Below are 24773 nucleotides of genomic sequence, written 5' to 3'. Positions count from 1 at the left end.
GTGGAGACTTTGGGATGGCAGAAATAAATGCTAATATATGCTAAATATTTAATAGCAAACAATCACACATATCAATATTAATCTTTTCCCCAGATATTTTAACTTTAAAAATAACATTATTGTGGTAAATCAGTAAAGCATGGGATATAAATATCTAAAGTTGGCATTAGAAATCTACATTTTAAGACACTTTTCCAAATACTTGTCTTTTTCATTGAATTTAGGTCTATCACTTAATCTAAAAAGATCTAAATCAAATTTCTTTTGTTTGTTTTTTTAAAACATTTTTAACATTAATCTAAATTAATATGTTAAATTACCCATGCCACCCCTCTATCCACCCCTGACTGGCATCACAGGTATTACTGACAAAATATAGCTTGTGGTTTTAGCTATACTTCAAAGCCTACATGTTTAAAAGCAAGGTGCACTTTTTGGAGTTAGATATTTAGGAAACTTATTTTTTTTTGCCATTTGGGATGTCAAGGCTTTGATGTTTCATATCTCTGAACTGTGCTCCATCCAGATAAAACCTGATTCCAAGCTCACCATTTGTCTAACAGAGTCCCAGTTAATTAACATGATATATGAAACTACTCTAACCGTGGGGACAGGATTCTGTACAGTACGTACTGCATAGTGTCACTTGTTTCTGATGAGGTCTGCTGCGTGTGTGGGAGGGCGTGATATATGGCAGTGTGGGTGTGCATTCTGCAAACCAGTGAGGTATGCATTTGGTAGAACGATGTGTTTTGCTATATTCAGTGTGTCCGCTGTGTGCATGTGAATGAATGAATGAATATATGCAGTTGAAGTGAATAGTGTACACGTGTGGTTTTGTGTTGCTGTGCATGCTGTGACCTTTCTTATTATATAGAACAGCTGTGAAGTCAAGTGACAGAGGAGCAATAAACCAAAATGTCCTGACATTAAAACCACCAGGCCACTGTCACCAAACCCGCTTCCTAATATACTATCTATGGATTGTGCTAAATATGTAGTACATGCACTTTTTTAGAATAGAAGACTCAACTTGGGAACCAAGAATAATGTAATAATTTAAGGTTAATACAGATTATTTTTCTGATTAATCTACTAATTCCAAGTGTTTCAGCTAAAAGTTGCTGAAAATTACTATTGGCTTACTAATGAATAAGAACATCTGTCTTCATGCCACAGAACAAACTTGTTTCTAATTGTGTGGCAGATGTTCACACAAAATCTGTATCAGTTGAATCATAGTTGTGGCCAGCAGTTTAATCACTACTCTAAATAAATACTCACTCTTGGTTAGAATATGCTAGATTGCAAATAGCAATAGCAACAATGATCTTAACGCAATGTCAGTAGTTAAACTTTTCAGTTTATTTAACTAATTACTGGCTATTAATCCTCTTTGGTAAGTTTATGTATACTGGAGACATCACTATTTATCACTGACTGTACATTTCCATCACTTGTTTCAAATTAGAAAATCATTTGAATTCAGATTCCATGAGAAGACAATTAATACCGCCTTGCTGCTTAAATTATAGATATCAAGTACAATTCTTTTTTAAATGAACAGTCTTTGTTTAAAGAAATGTAAGATAATATAATTATACAAAAATTATGCTGCATACGTTCAAAAACATATCACACTGTGTATAAAAGTTGTGATCTGTAAGAAAACAACAAAACAAAGAAGAAAAATAAGATGAATAAAGGAGAAAAAAAAGTATATTCTGTATGTGTAACCTCCCCCACGCCTCTCAATCCTTCTATTGTATAACTTGACATATGGTGTTGCACTGACTTCGATATAAACCTGTCATAGTCAGGAGGAGTCCCCTGATTGCCAGAGGGCACAGAGCAGATGTGGCAGTAAAGAAATGTTTCACAACTTTTGGCTATTCAGTATATGACTCCTTGTTCTCTCTGCCCATTTGTCTTTCTGTTGGTGCATTTTTATTTATTTGATCTATTTGCATATTTGTCTATTAATGCACATTAGCCAACTAAAGCCATCACAAAAGCTAATAGTTGGTCTGATTAAGTGAAAGCAAAAGTTTTTCATGGGAAAACAATATTGTGTTGCTCCACTCAACTTGTAGTCAGACTTCCCTCAAACCTATTCCCATTATGATTCAAATTATGTCATGAGGGACAACTAAAATACCAAATGCACTGACAGGAAATACATGTTTACAAACAAGCTACTATTTTTCTGGGTCAGTTTGATCTGCACCAGCATAAAAACAAGGCCCAAAGTGGTAGAAATCCATCAGGTGCCATGCCCATATGTATTCACTGTTTTTAGCTGCAGGCCACTAACTTTCAGCAATAAACTGTGAATCCTTTGAGTCATTATCTTTGCATATTGCCTCCAGATGATGCCCAAGTTCTCACCACAAGACAGAGGTTCAAGAGGTTTAAAAAAATGGCGTAGTCTTAAGTTTATTTTATCCCATATTAATGTTTTTACATTAAATATTCTCAATTCTTGACATCAAACAAAATAAAGCAACCAATCAGATCACCTATTCTTTTTTAAAGCCAGGCCACAATGCTTAAATGTTGTTTTATTTGACAAAATGGCTCATTCTAATCACTGATATAGAACCTATACTGCGCATGAAAGAGTGTGACTGTGAACATAGAAAACTAGGAAGAATCTCTGGGCTCCAGATTGCCTGGTGTCATTCACACATGGTCTGGTGATGGTGACTCACCAGATTTGGTTATTTTCAGCATGGGAAAAAAAAAAAATCTGGAAGGCATTCACTCTGAAACCATACAGTAGACCATCTTTTCTAAGGATGAAACAAATGTTATGAATTGTGTGTGTATGTGTCATCCACACGTGTGCTTCTTCGCATGTGCATGTGTGTTTGTGTGTATGTGTGCATCTCCCTGTGTGCATTTTAGATGTTCAGCTTTTGAGCAGATGATTCCACCATGGACAGGGTGTGTATGTATAATTGTGTTAAAGAGTGGAAATCAAATATGCTAGATTAAATGACAAAACAAACAGATGTGCGTCTCCCTGTAATGTGAGAAAACAAGAATGAGGTAGACAGATCTAATAAAGCAGGCAGTATGGTGGCAATAAGCTGTGTTAAGTAAGCTTGATTCCATCTATTAACACTGTTTACCATCTCTTTTATTACCCTAAGATGTATTGCACCCCTTAGCAAAAGCTGTGCTAAATCAAATACGATTTAAATACATTTGCTGCTAAATCAAATAAGATTTAAATGCATTTGCTTGTGTTCATTCAGAGCTATTTTTATGCTGATGATTCTCTTGAAATCAAAGTTGTCACAAATGTGTGTAGGGCGTTCTATGAAAATGTGTCACAATGTATGTTTTCCTCAATGTTTTTATACTCGTGTGTATGCGTGGATCGATGGTTCCATGTACGGCCAAGTCATAAGGTGACAGAGTGTGTTAAGGTTTTACAGCAATCTGCTCACCGATGGAGTACTGGTTGGATTCCAAGGGCCTGGAGTACATCAAACATATGGCAAAACAGCTGCTGCTGTACGAAAGATAAGCTAAACTCTCCATCATGCTATGTGACAGCACGGAGAGCCGCGCTGCACACATCGATCTCCATAGACTTTTCACTGCACGTCAGACTCTGAATATGTATCTGCCACTGTGAAAAAGGTAGCCCGAGGGGGGAAAGACATAGAGAAAGGGAGAGAAAGTCACAGGTAAGGAAAGGGTTAATTGGGAGGTAGTGTGAATATGGAACGGCAAGTGAGACAAACTCTTGAATGAGCACAAGTTAAAGGGAGAATAGGAGAGAAAGAAGAAAAGCGGAAAACAGGAAGGATGTTGCAATTGAACACAATGTCCTCCCAGGAGACTTATACCCTAAGGGAATACTATGATCACTGCTATGTGTGTGTGAGTGTGTCACAGTAGGTGGTGTCTGTATGAACTATCAGACAGTTTATTTATGACGGCTCCCCGCTGACGGTTACAGAAACGGAGAACAACCTGCTTACAACTCTGAGCTTTTCTGTTCCACCACCATGCAGTCACTCTCTTCTCACCTTTGGCTCTCTTAGATAAAGTGTGTTTGTTTACATGCACACACAATACTTAGACCAATAGCTACAAGCCTGGTTTAGGTAATATGTTGAAACAAGTGCTTTACGTGTATCTTCATGTTCATATCACAAATTATTCCTTTTACTCAGCAGGTATTTTTGATTCAGTTGTATAAAATGTCTATAAGAAGTGTCTTTACCTTAAGTTTCTGTAATGCAGATTTGAACTATTTTCACTTGCAGGACAGATCAAATTTCATTCAGCTGGCTCTGAGTTCTCTACTGTAAATGTCAGTAGGCATCCGCCTTCAACTCACAGGTTTTGAAAGTCAAGGCGCTATGTGACATTCTCTAGACGCTGTTATTTGCAGACTCAAGAGGCCATGAAATTAAGTTCTGACCACTAGGGGGTAGAAAAATGACAACTCATAGCAGCTTAGACTTGATACAGTCCTTGATAAAAAATGTTATGGCAATTATATGTAAGCAAATAGTAATAGAGAAATAGAGCAACATTTACCACCTGTTGAATGTACAGTAAGTCCAGTGTTGCTGCTGTTGCAGTTATTGCAGGTCTAATGAACCAAAATATTTTAATAAAATACAGTGGTGTGTTGATTCTTTGTGAGGTTAGCATATTCTTATATATTAAAGGAAATATATATATATATAATAGATATATATATTTTCTTTATGAATTCAAAAACCCCAGACATCCTTGGACATACCTTGAATACTTAACAACAAAACATTGCTTTTTCACATAAAAATCTTCTCCCAACTTTATATTGTTTTAAAAAATATGCACTGAATGGAAAAATAGGCAAATTTGATCCCATTCAGGTGCCAGTTTCTTTGGTGTCTTTAGTGCATTCTGTCCAATCAGGGGTATTGAGAGCATGTGAGAGGTGGGCATTGTGTAATCGATTGGGAATACTCTGCTCATGGCATGGTAAAATGGGGGAATGAGAGAGTGGAATGAAAAGTGTTTTATTCAATTTCAGCTTGCCAGGACTTACCGAAACTGTTGTGTCGGTTGCCTGGTAACTGTAATGCTCGGAGATACAAGTGCAGAGAGTGTAGTGAATAAGACTCCCACCATTTTTCTCTTTTCTTTGCTGCTTGTGTTCTCTCGTTCTCTCTCTCTCTCCCTCTTTCTCTCTACTCAGCTGTTGGTACAAGTGAATAGTTGTAAAAAAAAAAAAAAACCCATATAATATGTTTTTTCCATCTTTCATTTTCAGGATCTGTCTTTTTTCATGGGCATTGACTGGGAGAGATCACAGAGCCACAGTTGTGACAGGGAACTCATACCTTGACAGCAGGGATGAAAGGCTGGAATACAGCGAGGTCAGACTTGCCGAGGGAATATTTCACAAAGCCATCAGTCTCATGTAGAAAAAAGCAGTGTTGGTAGAGATGTGACATCCGCTGCCCTGTTTCTCTGTTGGTCCCTCTCCCTCTTGACCAGTGACACAGCAGCAAGGTGTGAAATTTCCACCGGCTATGTGCGGGTGCATGTGTGAGACAGCAATAGTGTGTGCTCACAAGAATGTTTTACTTATATAATTGTTTGTTCCTTTTTGTTCCTCTCTTATTTGCCCCCTGCGGTGTACCAATGAACATGATGCTGAAGACCAAAAATGTGTGAAAATGAAGGTTGAAAATTCACGCACAAAAAAAGACTCCCTCTCTCTTCCACTTTCTTACTTCCTCGCTCTGTCTATCTTGCACCTTGGCAAGCTGTGAAATAGTACTAACAAAACATAATCATCTCCATCAGCTACTGAAAATTGGCTTTCAGGATTTGATGAGGCACTCAAATATCAACAAAAACAAGATGTATGTGAGAGTCGAAAGAGTGGTCGGGCTCTTCAGTAGCTGGCTTGTATCTCTCGCTTTCAGTGAATTTACACCTATTTACATTATGTTGAGTAGCCAAAATGGGAAATTCTATATTTGTTGTGTACAAAGGGAGTGATTTATTAATCTGTAATTGAAAAGCAAGCACAATAATTTTTTATAATCTGCAGACTCCGGCACCTGCGGTTATATTCTCTTTGTTCCTTCTCTCTCGTTCTTTTCCAGGCGCTGTCTCTTAGAACTGTACAGGTTTTCGGGCTCACTGGAGGCGTTCCAATAGATCCATCAATTTGGCAAAGCAGTGTGTGTGAAGCATAAGAGTCATTCCCTCGGTATACACTCGCACATATACACAGACACGCATGCGCTAATAGACGATCTATGTTGATTATTTGGCTCTCTCTGTGTTTTTACCGGCAGTATGTCTCAGAGGTGACGCTCTTGCTGTTGGTTAGGTCCTCTGAGTCTTGGTTCCCTTTGTTTTTATATATTGGCCTATATGGTTTTCACCAAACTGTTCAGTGAACCCTCCCATATCATGGTATATTCTCTGCTAGATGACAGTCCTGTTTGTGCTTCCCCTCACTGATTACAGTGCTGTCAGTCACAATCTAATATGGTGCACCAGCGTGTGCATGCATGACTGTAGTCTGTTCTGAGCTCACACACACACACAAACACGGACAGACCATTACTTTCTGTATGCATACACATACAACTGAAGCCATTAGGTGTCAGCTAAAAACAAGATAATTAACTGTAAAATGTTCATAAAGTCTGTGCACTATAAATCAAATGAAGCACAGCATTGACTAATCAACAACATGATATCTACAGTATGCCCATATCCTTATGGGTCTTGCAAGCTCATTAAAAAGCGACGAGCTTCCTTGCATGATCTAGATGATGTGACGCGACTAATTAAAAGGTGCCACACTTTAAGGTCTCAATTTGCTGATGAGCTAAATCAGGACATTCTCTTTCAGGGTTGAACGATCTCAGCACTCATGATTGACATTCAAGATAAAGACAATGCTGTTTCTGCATATATACGCGACAGATACAGGCACTGTTCTTCTTGCAGTTATCTAATCAGTTGCTCTGTCTTCTGTCTTTGTTCTCTTTTCCTCTCTGTTTTCTGGCATCTGCCTCTCTTGCCGTTCATCCAACCCCTCTTGTCTACTTGGGGACTCCAGTGATGGCTTCAAAAGGCAAAGTTCGAGGTGAGTTATGGCTGTGTTTCCCTGCTGTGCCTCTAACTCAGCCTGACAGAACTAACAGCAGTAGAGTGAAACTGGATTTAGTTTTTTATTCCAGATAATTGACTGATGCTTCAGTTTGTTCTGAATTCTCTTGTTTTAATGTTTCTGTTTGCTTAATTCCCAAACAGTCACATTGTAATCTTTTGATGGAAGGTAGTTTTTAAATTGGCAGGGAGGTTTTTAAGGTTTTTTGTGATATAGCAATTTCAGCTTTTCTTTCAGCTTTCAAACGTGCTGTTTTGTTTTTATGGGATTTTAGTACGCATTGTTGACTCGTCATTACCAAGTCAGTGGAAAACGTGACTGACAAAATGGTTTGCTTGGCATCAGAATGTGTCTCCTGGTTTTAAAATGGCAGCATTCTCATATTATAAAGCTCGTCTTAGTGTGTTGATAGTGTTTTTCATTTTTGGCAGTAAATTATTCAAGCTCATAAACACTGAAGAGGACGGTCCGAGGTCATCAGATTAATAATTGAGTATTTAATTGTCTGATATTGCCCTTTACCATTGCCAGACTCTGGAAAGGTGGCAGTAAATTACAGTGATCAAAATCTTCTCCATCATTCCCTGTGTCTGCAGGATGGCTGTGAGAGTGGATTATAGATCAGAGAGAGTCAGAGAGGAGAGGCAGAGTGTTTATTTGAGAGGAGATAACCTGATTTCATTCAGCTGTGTGCTTCAGTAAATATGCCTCTCAAAACTACGAATTTAGTCAACCAGGACTGTAATCTCTTTCTGTTTAGTTACCATCTTTGGCTAATGATTATAGAAGCAAGGGCACATCCTGTGCAGAAATGACATCGGCTCAGAGACCCAAAACAAACTTGGCACAAATCGTTAATTGTATTAACAAATAATTGGTCAATTGTGATTATTGGTGGACGTGATAAAGTTATAACGCATTGTTATTAAAGAATCTGAGCCAAACTTAAAAATAAAGGTAAAGCACAATATGTGTTTGCATGTGGACTTAATATTTTGCAAATAATCAGAATAAGAGACAATCAGGGTAAAGATATCTCGCTTAAACACCTTGATCACAAGTGGCCCATCTAGACAAAAAAATGTATTTGTCGACAAATAAAAAAAGTGTAAATGATCTTTCCAATTACTTTCTGTTTTTAGAAAATCTATATTCTTTCTGCACATGCTCATCCAATGGAGTCTAAAGTGTTCCCCTGGGAAGACGCACCACACTCTCCTCCATTGTTTGTCATTCATGAGCACTCTCCACCACTTTTCCGTGTGGTGCATTATTCCCAGGGGACCAGCATTTAAAAAAGGTATGTTAACTAGGATGATTCTAAATCCTAGTGGGTAGCTGGCCTTCTGTTTAATAACTGTAAAAACTGATAAAACTGTTGCTTTTGTACAGAGAAACAACACTAAACCTACACAGGTAGTCTGTATTTGAAGTCCTTGAAGCAAGGTTCGTTGTTTTCAAAGGGCTGACTGTTGTGGGGTAATAGATTTAGTATATTTATCATGTCAAAACCCTAGTCTCCCTTTTCTTCCTCCTCCTGCTTCTCATCCTCAGCAACATCAATGGTAATAACAGCATCAACATCACACGTTTCCCCTTTACACTTAACTATGCAGGGTTTCCTCTTTTTCCTGCTGCATCTGAATGCGTAACTCATTTTAATTCTCACTCTCCAGGACCAACATCCAGCTGCATGTGTTTGACTGTAAGGTCTCCGTCTCATTCACTGTTGACCCCCTCCTCTCTTTAAAGGCCACTCTTACCTGGCTGTCATCCTTTTCTATCTTACTGTGACAGTATAGAAAATCCATTGCACTCTTAATAGGGGAACAGAGGGTGTGTAGATCAGAGTCAAGCACATGTCTCCCTCCTGCCTCTCTCGCCATTATAATGAGGCTGTTGGTAGGAAAACATAACAAGCCAGATAAGATTCATGCTGATCAGTGGGCAGATAAAGGCTCAGTTCACCTCAAAGCACTAGTTCACCAGTTTGTGTGTGTATGTGACAGAGACATATGTATGTGACTGAAGGACTGAGTGACTGGTAAAGGGTTCCTATTGCATATAGTCATTTGTATATGTGTATATAGTGCAGCCAATCACTGTATACAGCACCAGAGATTAATTTCCATTTATTTACTTTTTTTACCGGCAAAAGATTAAATCAGGGTTATTTTTAGAAAATGTGACAACATAATGGTGTCACTGTCAAGAGTGTAAATGAATATGAAAAAGGACCTTATTAAACATAACTCACATATATGGCACGGCAATTGTGGGCACAAAACACGCAGTTTCTAGTTACCTTTACCCTGTGTCTGTGAAATCACTCACAATTCAAATCTATGCATGTTATTTATAGTCAGTGTTACTCAGAGTGTATTGAAGTGTGTGTCACATGCAAAGCTCCTGATACCAAATAAAGGTTGTATAGTAGTACTACTTCGACTCAGTCTGACATTCATACAAAATATTTACCCCACCAACTGTTCCAGGAACATTAGAAGCATATTGGTGGGACATTTTGAGTGTTAGTAATGTCAAACTTTGTATATCTTTGTATATATATATATATTCCTTGTCGTACTTTAATTTGAAGGATATTCATACACAAAGTTTGGGAACAGCTGTTCTCATAATGCTTTGAAGTACAATGCTGCCATGGATTCAGTGAGTTTAGCCCTTATTTGTTTACTCTTTTAGTAAATTGGTACTGTTAAAAGAAGGGTGGAGCCTAATCTTTGGGGATCTGGAGGCATGCTCCCCCATGGAAATTTTTTTCCCAATTCCCAACCTGTATACTTTGTTTTTCAAGCCATTTGAGATAATAGAACGGCAAAAAAACTATACATCGTTTGGAAGAAAAATTATAGTTTTCCTGCCCAGGAAAACTACCATCCTGTAGAGCCTTTTTGTAATCTTGTATCTAATTGTTCTCCAGCCGGAATTCGGTGTAACTAATCTTGAAATCTATTTTTGTTAAACTAGTTGAGTATACAGAATGTAAAATAATAATGTTTTTTTTAGGATTTGGGTCTTTGGGGCCCCAGAAGCCACCCCCGCTCAGCCCCTGGTTAAAAGCGTGCCAAATTATAAATTATAAGGAGGATTTATGGACATTTATTCATGGACATTGAATTAAGTGACATTAAGATAGTTGAGTGCCCTCAAATTATGCACTCAAATGTACTCTGGGGTTAGACCAGTCTTAGCTGAACTTTGAGACAAGATCTTCTGTGTCAACCCTGTCACTGTGGGCCCTGACTGGAAGTTATGGTAAAAGAGCTTTGCAGCAAACTAAGTCTGACACACAAGCCAAATGATAAGAGCTGTTTTTAAAACTAGCCCTGTTTGCTCACTGAATCCTGCAAATCTCCCCCCGGGGTGAGATGCATTTCCCCGGATCACTCTTAAATGAACAGTATCTGTCAACACATCACCACACATTAGAAAATCACACTGTGGCATGTTGATTTGGGGAATTTGGGAGTTTGGTGGCAGCAATGATTAGTCTGATTTCCCTCATGAATGACACCCTAGTCTGCGATCATCCCGTTTTCACCCCATGTGAAAGCATAAGAAATGAGCGCATATCTCTTTCCCATCAGTTTGAGAAAACTTCAATAGCGACAATAAATCTGACTTCCCTGACCTTTTGCTTTTTTACGACATTTAATTTACAAAACTTACTAAGCCAGAAAGCGTGTGGATGACTGCTAATATTGCTTTGCCACTGCTTGGCCATATATTTAAAAAGGGAATAGAGTGGAATATTTTAGGCTTTAGATATGCTGTATGTAGCCAAAGCTTTGCCTTCTGTGTCCTTGAAATAGAACAGATGACACTGGGATTTTGTTAATTCTAAAAAAGGATGAACCGAAAATAACATTTAGTGTATATTGCTCTGCTCACTTTCAGCCAGCACTTCTCACTGGTAACACACACTACCCAAACTTACATGTAGCACATACACAAGTGATTATGTACAAAGGCAAACACAAGCACACAGGCAAACACTTTATACCCGTGTACGTTTTATGCATAAATCAGGACAGCATAATTTAAATGCCTGTTTCTGCTACACATGCCTGCTGAACATCTCTGTTAATGCAACTATGTGAGAAACCGGTCCTCTTTGGCTAGAGGGAAGCATTTAAGATGTTGTTCTTTTGTTTTTGCATTTGCCTCAGTTGTTTGCACCCTACACCTCCTTCCCCGCTTTCACTTATCTGTCAAAATGTGTACTTCTGTCCTAACCTAACTCACCTTTGCTCTCAGCTTCTTCTGCTCGCTTTTGCCAGCTGGAAGAAAGCAGTGTATGAAGTATTTATGAAGGCCAGGTTTACCTCTGTCATAAAACCATGAGATGTCTGCCCTTGGCTCAGAAAGGATAGTGAGATCTCTAGCCATTCTGGACTGAGCGAGCCTGAACTCAAGCAGCTTACACACAGAGAATGGGCAGAGGTTTATATCGCTGCCCTTTAAATTGATGTGGCTGAATCAAGGGCAGGGATACTGGGCAAATGATACTGTGTCTGGTCACCAAGTTGAAATTAGTGTGTGGGCTTTTAGAAATGATGATATAGGATTTGCTCCTACATAACACTGAAGTTCAGCAGTGGCAGTTTTTTCTCAGCAAAAACTATGGTGCTATCATAGGAGAAAATCTTCATGGATGTTTTGTCTCTACCTTGACAACGACTGTTTACACATTTCACATCTCAGATGCTGAACATCCTCCACCTATCTGAAAAACAAGCCAAAACGACATCCCACTCTGACGGCGTGTAATTCATACCCAACTGTCCTCTCTCTGTCATTGCATGCTACGCTTAAGGAACCCCTAATAGCACCATGGAGAAGTAGGTGATATTTTGTTGATCTGACTCCAGGGGTTGAGTTGGACGTCAAGTTTGTGATGGCAGCACCAACAGCTGCCCAGTCTAATTACTGTATGTAAATGACAACGGCACTGCCATAGCCAGCCTCTCTGGTGCCGGATAATTAATTTCATATCTCCAGATCAGAAATGTCCGTCCTGAGGTGGTTGTACACCAGCACTGAATACAAAGGTTCTCACAGCAGGAAATCTTATCACTGTCAGAAGGGAGAGTTTAGATTGGAAATGTGCACACAGACACTCACACATGACGATTAATGTACAGTTCACTCAGAAACACACACAGAACAATTAGAAAAATGTAAAATGTTATTTGTATAATAATTTGATGTTTTATATAAATATTTCTAACTCAGAGAGTTCAGTTTATTAAAGGACAATAACTTTCAAAATTTTATTTAGCATTATTACCATTTCAGCCTACATGGGGTCTATGAATGCAATATATTACACATACATTTATACATTGTGTGTATGCCTTGATTGTTAGTTATCAGTTAGATGCAACATGCACTGTACATTAGAGAAATGTTACCTTTTAAAATATATATTTATAAACTTGTAAGAAACAATTGATAAATTGATATTCAGATAGTATCGCCATAAAGCTTAAGCTTATTTAAGTTTTTCATGGGCAAATGCATGTATGCTTAGATATATGGAAGATAAATTGAGAATATTTTCACTTGGCAATGTAAATGTAACTGTGTCCCCATTCCAACCGAAACCGCTCCAAATGCTTAATTTAATTTTTACTCCGTCAGTACAAAATATTCTGATATATGACATGTTCCTAAGAAAAAGGAAGGCGTTTGTGTGAAGACTGTCACAGTGGGAGGAAGAGTCCCGGTGGAGCAAGGGCGGGTAGTGATGATGCACTTGTCTGACACGTTAGCTTCTGTTCCAGGAAGTTACTAACAACATTTTGTGTTCCATAATAACAGCTTAAATTGCTTCTTGCCCAGAAAAAATACAGTACATTTCTTTTGTTTTTTCAATTTTTTTCCCGAATGCTTTAAACCAGTGAGGAGACTGGGGATAAGTTTCCTTGCTCAAGGACACTATGACAAGATACGTGGCTGGCTGATGAATTCAAACTAGCTCTTGGGATGATCAAACTCTTGACCTTGTACGGTCTCTCCAATCACTAGGCCACCCGGCTGCCTGACACTCTGAAAATCATTCAGTTTGAGAAGCTTGTGTATCCAGCTGTGTAGCCACCTGTGTAATCTTATAGACACTAACTGGTCATGGCAAAAGTGTCATGTCCTATGTAATCTTCTGCATCTCATTCATGATCTTCCGAGGTGGATGCATTTTGTCTCAGTGTCAGCACTGTGCAGTGGTGCTTAAAATGCACATTTTCCACATACAATTATTATGATAAAAAGAACAGCATGTGTTCATAATGCCTTTTTATCTTGATTTGAGTATAATAAGTAACATTAACAATGAAATATTGCTCTAGGCAAGGCAGTTTTAGCTTGAGTATGATTTTCACCAAGCTTGAGCATTTAAAGCATACTAATTCTGATGTATTGCAGTTGTTTCATAAACTTCAATGTTCGCCAAACCTATTTGGAACAGAAAACAAAACCAAACCAGACAATTATGATCTAAACTGTCCTTTGTACATATCTATCACAGTTTGCATATTGCACCGAATTGTGGTTCATTAAGAGTATTCCTGCTTCCAAGATTACCGTGTCCCCAGATCTCAGAAATTACTTTATGTTTTTTATAACTGATAGAAATGATGAACTGTGAAAACAAGAGTCCGGACTTGAAAATTTACAGTGATGAAATCCCAAGTCTGCATTTATAAGCTAAGTTCGACTGGCTTAAAAGGTGAATCAGCTAATCAAAACTGTGGCCTGTCTCTATCCATTTTGTAATCCTGTATTCCCAGCCATACATCATAGCTCTACAGCTCAGTTGAGCTCCAGTCCTGGTATAAAGGTCAGTAGCTCCAGGCTGTCCGTCTGTCTGCCTGCATCTCTCTCTTTTTCTCCGCTTCTTGAATGCCTAAATAAGAAAGGTTAGTAGACTCAGCTGCTCTTGCTTAAAAGGTCATGTCGGAGAGCAGACAGCAAGCATCCTGGATACTCTTATCAGTAATATTTGTCCGGTAGTTTGCTTTGGCAACAGGTACTGTGTGTCTGAAAGTGCCTTCGTGTCCTTTGAATATCTCCACTGGCCGCACAGGCATATACTTTTGGGATACGTACTAGTTTGCACTGTAGAGAAATACTGAATGTGGTATTTGTGTGGTTAGAGGCACAAATCCAAATGATTGTGTGGAAACTTTGCGGCCAGCCTTGATTATTAGCCAGTGCATACACTGGTGGAGGGAGGGTGTTGAGTGGTCCCATTAAAACTTAAGATTCAGCTCATCTAGGGAGACAGCTGTGTGGAGGGTAAAGTGTGAGAATGAGCTCTGGTTTTGTCTCTCTAGTGAAAATAATGACTTGCTCTTTGTTTAGAGGCAGCTGTAAACAGTCACCATCCTAAATAAATAAAGTCTTGTACTGCTCTATAGTATATGCCATTTATGGTGACATATATATTATCCAATTCAAGCTAAATCAAGCAAACCTCATTTAATTATGTCATTACTACATAATGGCATGCAGATGAGGATGTTGTTGACCTGGCTTAGCCTTGGCATGTCAGTCAAAGTGGAGGGCAATTAAACTGACCCCACTCTCCACTAGAGATAGAGCACAATTGAGCACAAGAAAGAAGGTAGGATCAAGATAAATTTGAAAGACTGGGGCGCACCGTGAGACAGAGAGAATATGAAAATGAGAGACTAAGAAAGTGGAAATGCCACCCTTCAGGGATCAACTAGAGGAGGAAAAGCGACACACAGAGAAAGAGAGAGAGAGAGGAATAGAGAGAAGGGAATTGAGTGGAATGGATGTGAACTGGAAAAGACAGAGCAAGAAACTGAAAGTAGGAGAAAGCGGTGGAGTTGAAGTGAGGCAAGGACCTAAATTTAGACATGGAAATCAGGAGAGAACAGCTGCCTCCTTCCCTCAGGAGAGACATTAAAATCAGGTCTGGGTGGCTAGAGGGGAGGATGGGAGAACCTACTCCACCGGCCAATTAGGCGCACAGAGCACTGCACTGTTCTAATATAACCATCATTGTGGCCCCTTTGGCCCTTTCAGTCCCACTGGACGTGTAGCACCAGACACTGACGCAGGGCTTATAGCAGAGGGATCCCCGGACTATTGTAGCTTGTGTAGGCACTAGTGCCATTGCAAAAGAGAAGAGAAAAGGGAAAGAAAGGCAAAAAGAAACTCTGATATTTCTGATCCTGATGAGTGAACTTGTAGTACAAATGGATGCAGTGTGTAGAGCATTGAGTGTTGTGAGAAGCACTCATTCTGTCTGTTTTACAACATCTTAAACTACACAGACGTGTAGAAAATATCGGTCAAAACATATCTACACTATAATATGTCCTATATATCTTACCACATGTATTCTTGCAGTACAATTCAAATGCTATTGAATCGTGAAGTGTTCTTGTTTTTATAGTCCTCGATGAAAATCTGGATCCATAAAACATTTTGGAAGCACCCATATTACCGGGGAACATGTTTATCACTTTGCCGTAAACAAATGTCATGTTTTAGTGTTTGTCAAAAGCAGACTATTTGGAGAACAAACTAGCAGATTATATTTTAAAGCATGAGTACAAGTTGAAAATACAAGTAAGCATATCACCAGAGTGTCTCCATCTTCAATGGCATTTTGCAGTGACACATCCACTGCAGTAATGAACGGAAATTATACACTCATATTGCCATATTGTGCACCTCACTCAAAAAAAAAAAAAAAATCATCATTGCTACCATTCGATAGGGAGGTTAACCATTAACTTCCCTTTGTGGCCAGCACAAAAGAAATAAAATGTATCACACTGGGCTGCATGTCGAGTGAGAAAAATGAGAAAAAGTAAGTGATTTAAAGAGAGGAAGTAATAAAGAGAGCGAGGGCAGGCGCAGGAGAACGGTAAATCGTTGGCAGATCATGCCTCATGCAAAACTTTCATGAATAAAACATATTCCTAGCCTCCCATAGCTCGCATCCATTTTTCCTCCGTTTCCCTCCTCTTCCCTCTCTATCTCTCACATGCATGATTAACCTCGGGAGGCCTTAATCAACACTGGAAATGACCCGTGCTCCTTGACTTACCTCTCTCTACTTCTCCTTTCCTCCTTCACCTCATCCTCTCTCCTCTCAGCATGTCCTTCACAACGGGTCTGTCAGCGATGGGTTTGCCTCACCTGCTAACCCTGTAGGCAAGCGCTGTTTGAGGGTTTGTTTATCTTACGTGTGCAGACATTAACCAAAGTAAGGAGAACTGATGAGTGTTGAGGTGCTGAATGTGATCTAACACGTTAAACGAATGGAAAGGTGTCACACAGAAACCGAATTGAAAAGCTTCTCATTTTGAAATATTTCTTATTTCTTTCTAACCTTAGATATGTTTTCTTTCTTTCTTTTTTTCAATTTTATGATCCTTTCCTGGGGGTATGGTGGTTTAAGACGGGAGAGTTAGCTGGGGATGAAAAATCTTTCTTACCTAAGCCTTTATTCACACAGTCTTTAAAACCTGTCCTATGGGGATGGGGACAGGGATAGATTTATGGTTATTATTATTTACTTGCTTACAGCCTCCCTCACACACATACACGCACTAAAGCACACACACACACACACACACACACACACACACATACACACACCTAAACATACAAACACACACATACCTAAACATACAAACACACACTCACACAGCACTGTGAGCTGTCCAGAGTCCTGAAAATGGCAGACAGCTATCGATGAACCAGTTGCAAAAGCAACCTGTCCGTGGTGCTGAAAACCAGCTCTACTTGAATTATATAACTCTGTTTATCGTTCTGTTTCTCTCATTGGATGCATGCTTTAGACACACCTACATCCACACATGCACACACAGTCCACGGAGAATGGTTTTTAATTGGCCTTCCCTGTGTAGGCTGAGGTTTCGGGGTCAGCACCGCAGGCTAAATGCCCCCTGTGTGTTCTATGTTAGGGTCCAATTTAGCACACAGTAGTGACCGGCCATTGTGCCTGAACATTTCTTTTTTAATTAGGGTGTTAAGCTTTTTTTTTTTTTCCAAAGACATAAACCAGATTACCTCTCTTTGTCTTGTTGTGTGGTCAGGAGCTGATTTGCTCCTCCAGTGGGAAAAAAAAAGCATTTACCGGATAAATATCACATTACTTTAGAGTCTAACCCATAGTTTTAATTTTACATGATCGTCATTATGCTGCATTTAAATGTATTAGGCGAATTTAATTAACAAAGCCACCTTACAATTTGAGCGATAAAAAGACGTGCCATCTGTCTCCCTCTGTCTACCTCTGTATCTTTTCTCTGTATCCCTTTGATGCGTCCTCATTTCCTCTCACATGTCTCTCTTATGTGTCATGTTGCAGGCATCAGCGGTCAGTACCCTCTGGTTCAGAACATGACGGTGACAGAGGGTGGGACAGCGAACCTGACCTGCCGTGTGGAGTATAATGACAACACCTCCCTCCAGTGGTCAAACCCAGCACAGCAGACCCTCTTTTTTGGGGACAAAAAAGGTGAGTCGGAGATTGAAAGACGGCAGCAGCCACATGACAGATGCAGGCTTACAGAGTATTTCCTGTGTTAGGTTTGTGGTAGTGGGAAATGCACAAAACACACAAAAACTGGATTATTTATTTATTTATTTTTTTAGGTTGGCGAGACCAACCTGAAAAACACCGTCCGTATTTCTGTGTGTTTGTCACTTGAATAAGCTGCTGTCTTTGTTGTGTCATAGCATCTGTCCCACATTTCATGTGTCTCTGTTTCCTGACGTTGCTCTGCCTTCACATAGAAAAAGATATCTTTCTATCAGGAATGGATAGTATGTGGCTATTATTGTTTTTTGTTTTTTTTTACTTTATCCTTGAACCCTTTCACACACACACACACACACACACACACACACACACACACACACACACACACACACACACACCTAGACATACGTTCACATGCCCCTCTGCTAAGCAGAACACTTGTGTGAGAATAGATATGCCCAGCTGTCTTTCTGACTTGTTTTGCCTGAGGTTTGTTTGTTTGTTTGTGTGCGGTACATCTTACTTTGTTACTATTGTGTATGTTTGATATCGATTGCTTTGGTGATTGCTGCCATTGATTTATATTGATCTGAAGTACAATCGTAATCAGTGAAGTTGGAGTAGGTTGACCACATCCCATGTAAAGGAAGTTGTGGATCAAATCAGTTTCTTTTCTATAGTTATCTGTCAGAATAAAAAAATGCATGCTTTAATATTTGCTTAATATTTGTTGTTAGATAGAACATCAAAAAGAGCCCACACACTCTCAAAGTCAGCAGTTCACCCCGCTGTGCAAGTGACCTTGCACTACAATCCTGTGGTACTTAGTTTGTACTGCCTCCAGCACATACGGTGCAGCGTGAATTAGATTTTAGCGAAAAGAACAAACCCAAACACCTGAGCGTTAGATGGTGCAGCATTGTGGCCTTGTGTATCATTGTGTGAGAGCATTAAGGCACTAAAACATATCAAGGGAGGAAGGTTCGATTTTAGGGGAGTCACAAAAGTGGACCCTGACAGGCCGATAATACTGACTATAGGAAGGATTTCACTGATGTTTTATAAATCAGAAAAAGTTCACTTGTTAAAATCTGTTTACTCAAACTAATATTTCACACTTTAATTTAGGTATATTTTGCAATATAAGATAAGTTAAAGTAATTCTCACTTCAGAAGTATCTTTATTAAACTATTAATATGCATTATATTATATATACTAACAGATACAATAGCCTGAGAATGATGTGATCGGCAGAAAAGACTCCAGTCTCTGTATAATAAACAGTTTATATACTGGAAAGAAATTCCTTCCATTAAAAGGGTGCAAACCCTTGTTATCTTTGCACATATTTACAGACACAGAGATGCACACATACACATAGACACTCCAACAAATACATACACACACACACACACAAAGCCACCATGTTTTAATGGCTAATAAGTACAAAGCATTTATTCCTGACCTTTCACACCCTCTTCAGTGAAGTCCCCATAAAGAGGATTCATGGGTGTTATTTTGTTGGTTCATGTCTGCTGAAACGATTGTGCCCTGTGCGTCTCTCAGCTGTATTAGTTGAGTGTAACAGAGTATGAATCACACTCTCTTGTCTGGATTAAGCACATATGGGATTTACGCAGTCTTCTTCCTCTATTATCCTTCTGCCCACTGGGCTGCCTTGTGTGTTTGTGTTCATGCACTGTGTGTGTGTGTGTGTGTGTGTGTGTGTGTGTGTGTGTGTGTGTGCGTGCGCATATATGTTTGTTTGTATTTTTGCATACAGTAAGTGAATGCATGCATGTGCAAAGCATTTCAATTTTCAACCATTCACATTTTCACTTACCTACCTTTTATTCAGAAAGAGCAGCGGCAAAAGGCTGCATTGAATATCAAATTCAACAGTTGATGTTGTCTGCAGGTTATTCCATATCACACCAGGGGTCGGGCTTGGGGGTCTATTTCATGGCATTTCCAGTGCAGAGCTCTGAGATTGGAAATGAAAAAGCAGCCAAGGATTGTCATTATCAGAAAAGCAAAGGGATACTACTGAGACCCCAGAATTGTGTTGGTGTTTTGGGTCTGTGCGTGTGTGTGTGTGTGTGTGTGTGTGTGTGTGTGTGTGTGTGTGTCTGCTTTGGGACTTGTCTTGCTGAACGTGGCAAATTCAGATGCACATGCTGATGGGAGCACTGAGATGGTGAGTGTTTCCAAAGTGCCACTGGCAGTAAGAGAAAGGAAAGATGTCTCAGCTGCAAACGCCTTTGAGCGCAGTAGGTTTCAGATTAATTTTCCTTGCTGCCTGTTGGGAAGAAGAAGATGGGGATTAGGATGAGCACACAGTTAAAAAAAAATACAACCACCAACTCGCCAACTTTTCACATACTTTGTTCTCTTAAAATTAGTTGTAACAGAACAAAGGGGTAATTGTTAATTCAAAATCTACCTGCTAAGGTTACTGTTGACTCTGTGTAAGTATGAGTAAACACAGCATGAGTTCTTAACTGATTAAAAAGTAAAATAAAAAAAAAATATATATGTTTTATTCGGCAGTCAGTGTAGAAACCTGTACTGGAAAATGACCCATAATGAAGGTACAAACAGTTTCCTAATTAGTTATGTCTATGTGACTTTATCACTGCAGTCCAACTGAAAAGACGATACATAGAAATGATAAATCGTCCACTTACATCATGCAGAATACATTGATATGACAGATTTCTGTGTATGCAGGCAATGGAATCTATAATATCTGTTAATTCAGCAGATTGTTGTCTGTGCCTGCAACATGTGTTTGTGTGTGTGTGTGTGTGTGTGTGTGTGTGTGTGTGCCTGTGTGTGTGGCGTATCTCAAAGAGTGTCACTTGCATGCAGACCTCTACCAAAGTCAGCCGCAGAGCATTATTGGCATAAAGATGTTAGTTTTTCAAAGACAAATGCAGCAACTGTTTCCATTAGAGTCCTTTGAGAGGTGTCAGTTTTGTGGCTGTTGTTGTTTAATGTCAAGGCTGAGGCTCACCTCTAAGACGTTTAGCCGGATGAAAGAGACACCACTTGTCTTCCGTCCTCTCACAGGTGCTCCGATGGCTGTGAAGAGTTGTTTGAATTTCGAATAAGTCATTGTCCCGAAAGTAGCCAATTTTGTCCTTTTCCATCACTTACCACTGAGGGAGTTAAGCTGTGCTTCGACAGCGAGAGAGAAAGATGAGCACTGGGCAAGAGGGATTCTCTCTTTTATAAGATTCAAAAGAGGCTAATATCATTTTACAAATTGCTCTTTTGGTTTCATGTAATTCAAGACTTGATAATAGCTTTATTTCCTGGATTGAGAAATTTTGCATTGACGAATAATTACAATTTATTCGTTATTCCCATACTAGAAAGAACCTATGTGTAATTACTTTCCAGGCGAATTCGCAGACCTATTTAGTGGACTCGTGTGAGCAGTGGCTATGGTATGACATTTAAATCGTTTATTCAACACAGTTGCTGTAATTTGCTAACCCTTTTCCATCCAATTTCTTTTCTAACCCCCACATTTGTATTTTCATTTTCAACCTACTGTACTCCCTTCATCCCTTTCTTTTTTCTTTAATTATCTGTCCACCCATGCCCTGGAGTCTGGCCGGATCTTGGTTTACATGTCCTTTTAGGCATCATAAAGTATATTACAGCATAGGTTTGGTAGACCTGAATACATTATAGCTTTGTCCAATATGTAACTAATGTAGCAGGCACACGCAAGACGTTGTCATAGTAGAGATAACGTGGGTGCTCTGCATTATAAAACACACATTGCTTGCTTCATTATAGGTAGTGCTTTCTTCAAGGTCATATTTCAAGAGTCATTTTGAATTGATTGCATTTTTATTCTGGTCTTGACTCACTTTCTGACTGCAAGACATGATTTCAAGACTGGCCCAGCATGTACATGTAGCTCTTCCCCTCATTTGCATTATTTAATAAGAATTTCTTTGTTGTCGTTCTGTTTATGTCACTGGATCTAAAATTATCATTTTTAAAGGGATTAAAAGGTTTATTTAATGATATGGAAGAATGGCTATCAAAACATATATCGTTTTTGATTTTGTTTAAATATGAGCCAATAGCTTTTACATTAATAAATGTAGTATCAGATTAACATTTCTTCCACATAACCACTAAATGACCTCATGCAGTATATTTACACCAATATTCTTCCATACAGGCCATTATACTGTTGAGTATGTATTTCAATTTGATATGAAGTTATCCAAACATAATGAATATGGATTGTAGTTATACAGTGTCCGACATCATTCCTGTGCTGCCAGATAAATATAAATTTTGAGGCCACATTTATGGTCTTGAGTTAGATCAGTTTTGTCTCGTGCTGTTTCATGGAAAAGACACACTGACCATAAAAAGGTGAAATGTATTAGTTCATTCAGTTTTACTAGATGTAAATAGTAACCGTATCTGCAGCTTTTTGATGTCCAAGCGGTAATATGTTGATGATTTGCAAAATGACCAAAGTGCCCACTGTACCTGTGGTGGACATTTCCGCCTACGGTGTGCCATCTGCAGATTGATTGAATCTGTTTAAACATTAAGATTAGTGTTATGGCTGAACAGCTAAGGGCAAACTGCTCGTTTTTTCAGGCCCTAAGCTGCTGAATATGAAGCTATTCGGGTCCTCAGATGTCAAATATTCAGCTGTCTGAATCAATTTGCTGGCTGTTTGTGGTTGTGTGAGTATGTGTTTGTGTGTGTATGTAAGTGCACATAAGTGTGTGTATGTGGAATGTCAAGCATCCCACCTCCCCAGTATGCAACCATGAAAGCTTTGATGCATTCAGAGTATCTGTGCCTGAGCAATTTAGGGGATAGGCTTTTAAAAGTTTTCCAAAGTAAATAACAAAATAAGAAATGCCTGACAGACTTTTTATTTAACAGATAGCAGAACTTTCTCTCAAAACTTAATCTTAGCAGGGAAGTTAAACTTTTGAGACAGCTGTCTTTTTTTTTTTATTTCCTGGAAGAATGCCTCTATGAAACATCCTTTCATATCAGTCTGAAGATTGGTACGGTGTTCTCTCTGATAGAAAAAAACTTGACTGTAAATCTCCAAAGATCCCTAACAAGTCCCCTCTCTCCAAGACAAGGGCCATAAAACATGAGAAGAAGAAAAAGAGGAAAAAGGAGACGCAATGTAGGCCTTGGTGGGATAAAGGAGAGGAATTAAGGAGGCATTTTATAAGAGCTTTCAGACGCAGTTATCACCTCTGAAAGACACAAGAAAACTTTTCTTTGACCTTGAGTATTCTGCATCTTCTGCATCTTCTTTCTTTGTCACTCTTCTTTTCACGTCTTTAAGTATAACATTCAGCTTTTGGTTAAAAAAAAACATTTTCTACTTCTTGTTTTCATTGTATTAAAGGTGAAGACAGGTATAATGATTTAAAGCGGAGACCTGTATAGTTGTCATTGACTGTGTGTTTTGCCTGTGGATCAGAGAAACGCAAATGTCAGCTTTGTTTCTTCTGCTGTATAGCTGTAAAGGAGGTTGGGGTGATAAAGAGACTACATTGTCAAATGAAGCAATAGATCCAGTTATTACTGCCATTATTAGCAGAGCCACTTATCATATGCAAGGTGTAGAGAAAAATACCTGAGGCAAATGGGAATAATTAGCCCACACTTGGCAGAAGGCTTATTCTTTTTCTCTTCCAGTGAAAGTTCTAGAGCACAGAGTTGCTGAAGAAACTTAAAAAAACAACTAAAGAAAATTTTACAATAGATTTGAAAAACAAGAATGATTTGCGAAGAGTTTTTAGCATTATCAAGACAAACATTGTCCACTTTTCAAAGTCATTTTGAAGGATAGTAGTGGTTACCCTAGAAAAATGTGAAACTCCTTATAGACCAAGGTACCTGTTCTTCTCCTGAGCTGGAGGGGAAAATGTATCCCTATGCAAAATACAGTAAGGTTTAGAGGCAAGGGCTGTCTCCTCACTGACCCGCTTCTCACAAGGACTTAATGAAGTAGGGCTGCTGGAGGTGTCCCACTGAACTCGGCATGGCAGGTAGAAACTGATGAAAGAAAATCATTTCTGTCACAGGAAAAATCTCCACAAGCCAATTACTGTATGGAGTATGGCACATTTTACATTTTAAAAGGCCGTTGTGCCTCGGAAAGGTATAACAGGTAATGGAGGTTGAGGAACGGCTGAGATACAGAATATACATTAAGCTATTCAATAAACATTGCATTCTGTTGCTTCTCTCTCTCTCTCTCTCTCTCTCTCTCTCTCTCTCTCTCTCTCTCTCTATTGCTCCCTCACACATACAGACACACACACACAAACACACACACACACACACACACACACACACACACAGACACACACACACACACACACAGACACACAGACAAACTCAAGTCCCCAGATGGGTTGTTGACAAGGAAAAGAGAACAGTCGCATCCAGACACAGGCAGCTGAATGTATATTCTGAAATTTGCACTTTTCTCATTATAAAACTGTGTCACTTGAATGAGCAAACACCTGCCAAGGTTCTATACTAATACATACTGTCTCTGGATAGATGAAGGGACAGGGAGGGGGAGGAGGAGGGGACGCCAGTGGAAAGGATGGGAGAGGAAAGGGCAGGAAGGAGGAGAGGAGGAAAGGAATTAAAGGGACGGAGTGAAATGTGCAAACATGATAAGGCATAAAGTGAGTTTAGAGTCATGACTATTTGCCTATGCGTGTGCTTTGTATGCCTATACAATAAATGCACCCTTAATGTACAAATGTAATTACCTTTTTCACACACACAAATGCACACACACGCCATGTTTACTCACCTGCTGCTAGATGTGCAGCTAATTTCGATATGTGGGTATGACTGTTGTACACAGTATTGCATATCAACATTGAGGATGTTGCCGGTGTGCTGTGGCCATCTACAAGGTGCACACAGTGTTAGTGAGGCTCTAGTAACATAGTAATGAATAACAAAACCATCAGCTGTGTGTGATAATAGAGCCTTTTGGACTCTAAAGTCGCTTTCAC

The 24773-nt window shown here is 39.2% G+C and overlaps 1 protein-coding gene across 4 annotated transcripts in view; it reads left to right on the top strand.

Annotated features, from left to right (window-relative positions):
* Window positions 1–24773, top strand: part of cadm2a (cell adhesion molecule 2a) — a 197651-nt gene that overhangs the window by 127040 nt on the left and 45838 nt on the right. For 3 of the 4 annotated variants that reach the window (XM_051399780.1, XM_051399777.1, XM_051399779.1), the window contains exons 2-3: window positions 7100–7126; window positions 17547–17696. In XM_051399780.1, the coding sequence (XP_051255740.1) occupies window positions 7100–7126; window positions 17547–17696 (177 nt within the window). The remainder of the gene's footprint in view (window positions 1–7099; window positions 7127–17546; window positions 17697–24773) is intronic. The other variant, XM_051399778.1, reaches the window with a different exon arrangement.

This window comes from Dicentrarchus labrax, unplaced genomic scaffold (assembly GCF_905237075.1).
Source record: "Dicentrarchus labrax unplaced genomic scaffold, dlabrax2021, whole genome shotgun sequence".
NCBI classification, from domain to species: domain Eukaryota; kingdom Metazoa; phylum Chordata; class Actinopteri; family Moronidae; genus Dicentrarchus; species Dicentrarchus labrax.
The sequence above is the reverse complement of the archived record's forward strand: the minus strand, read 5'-3'. Positions and strand labels throughout refer to the sequence as shown.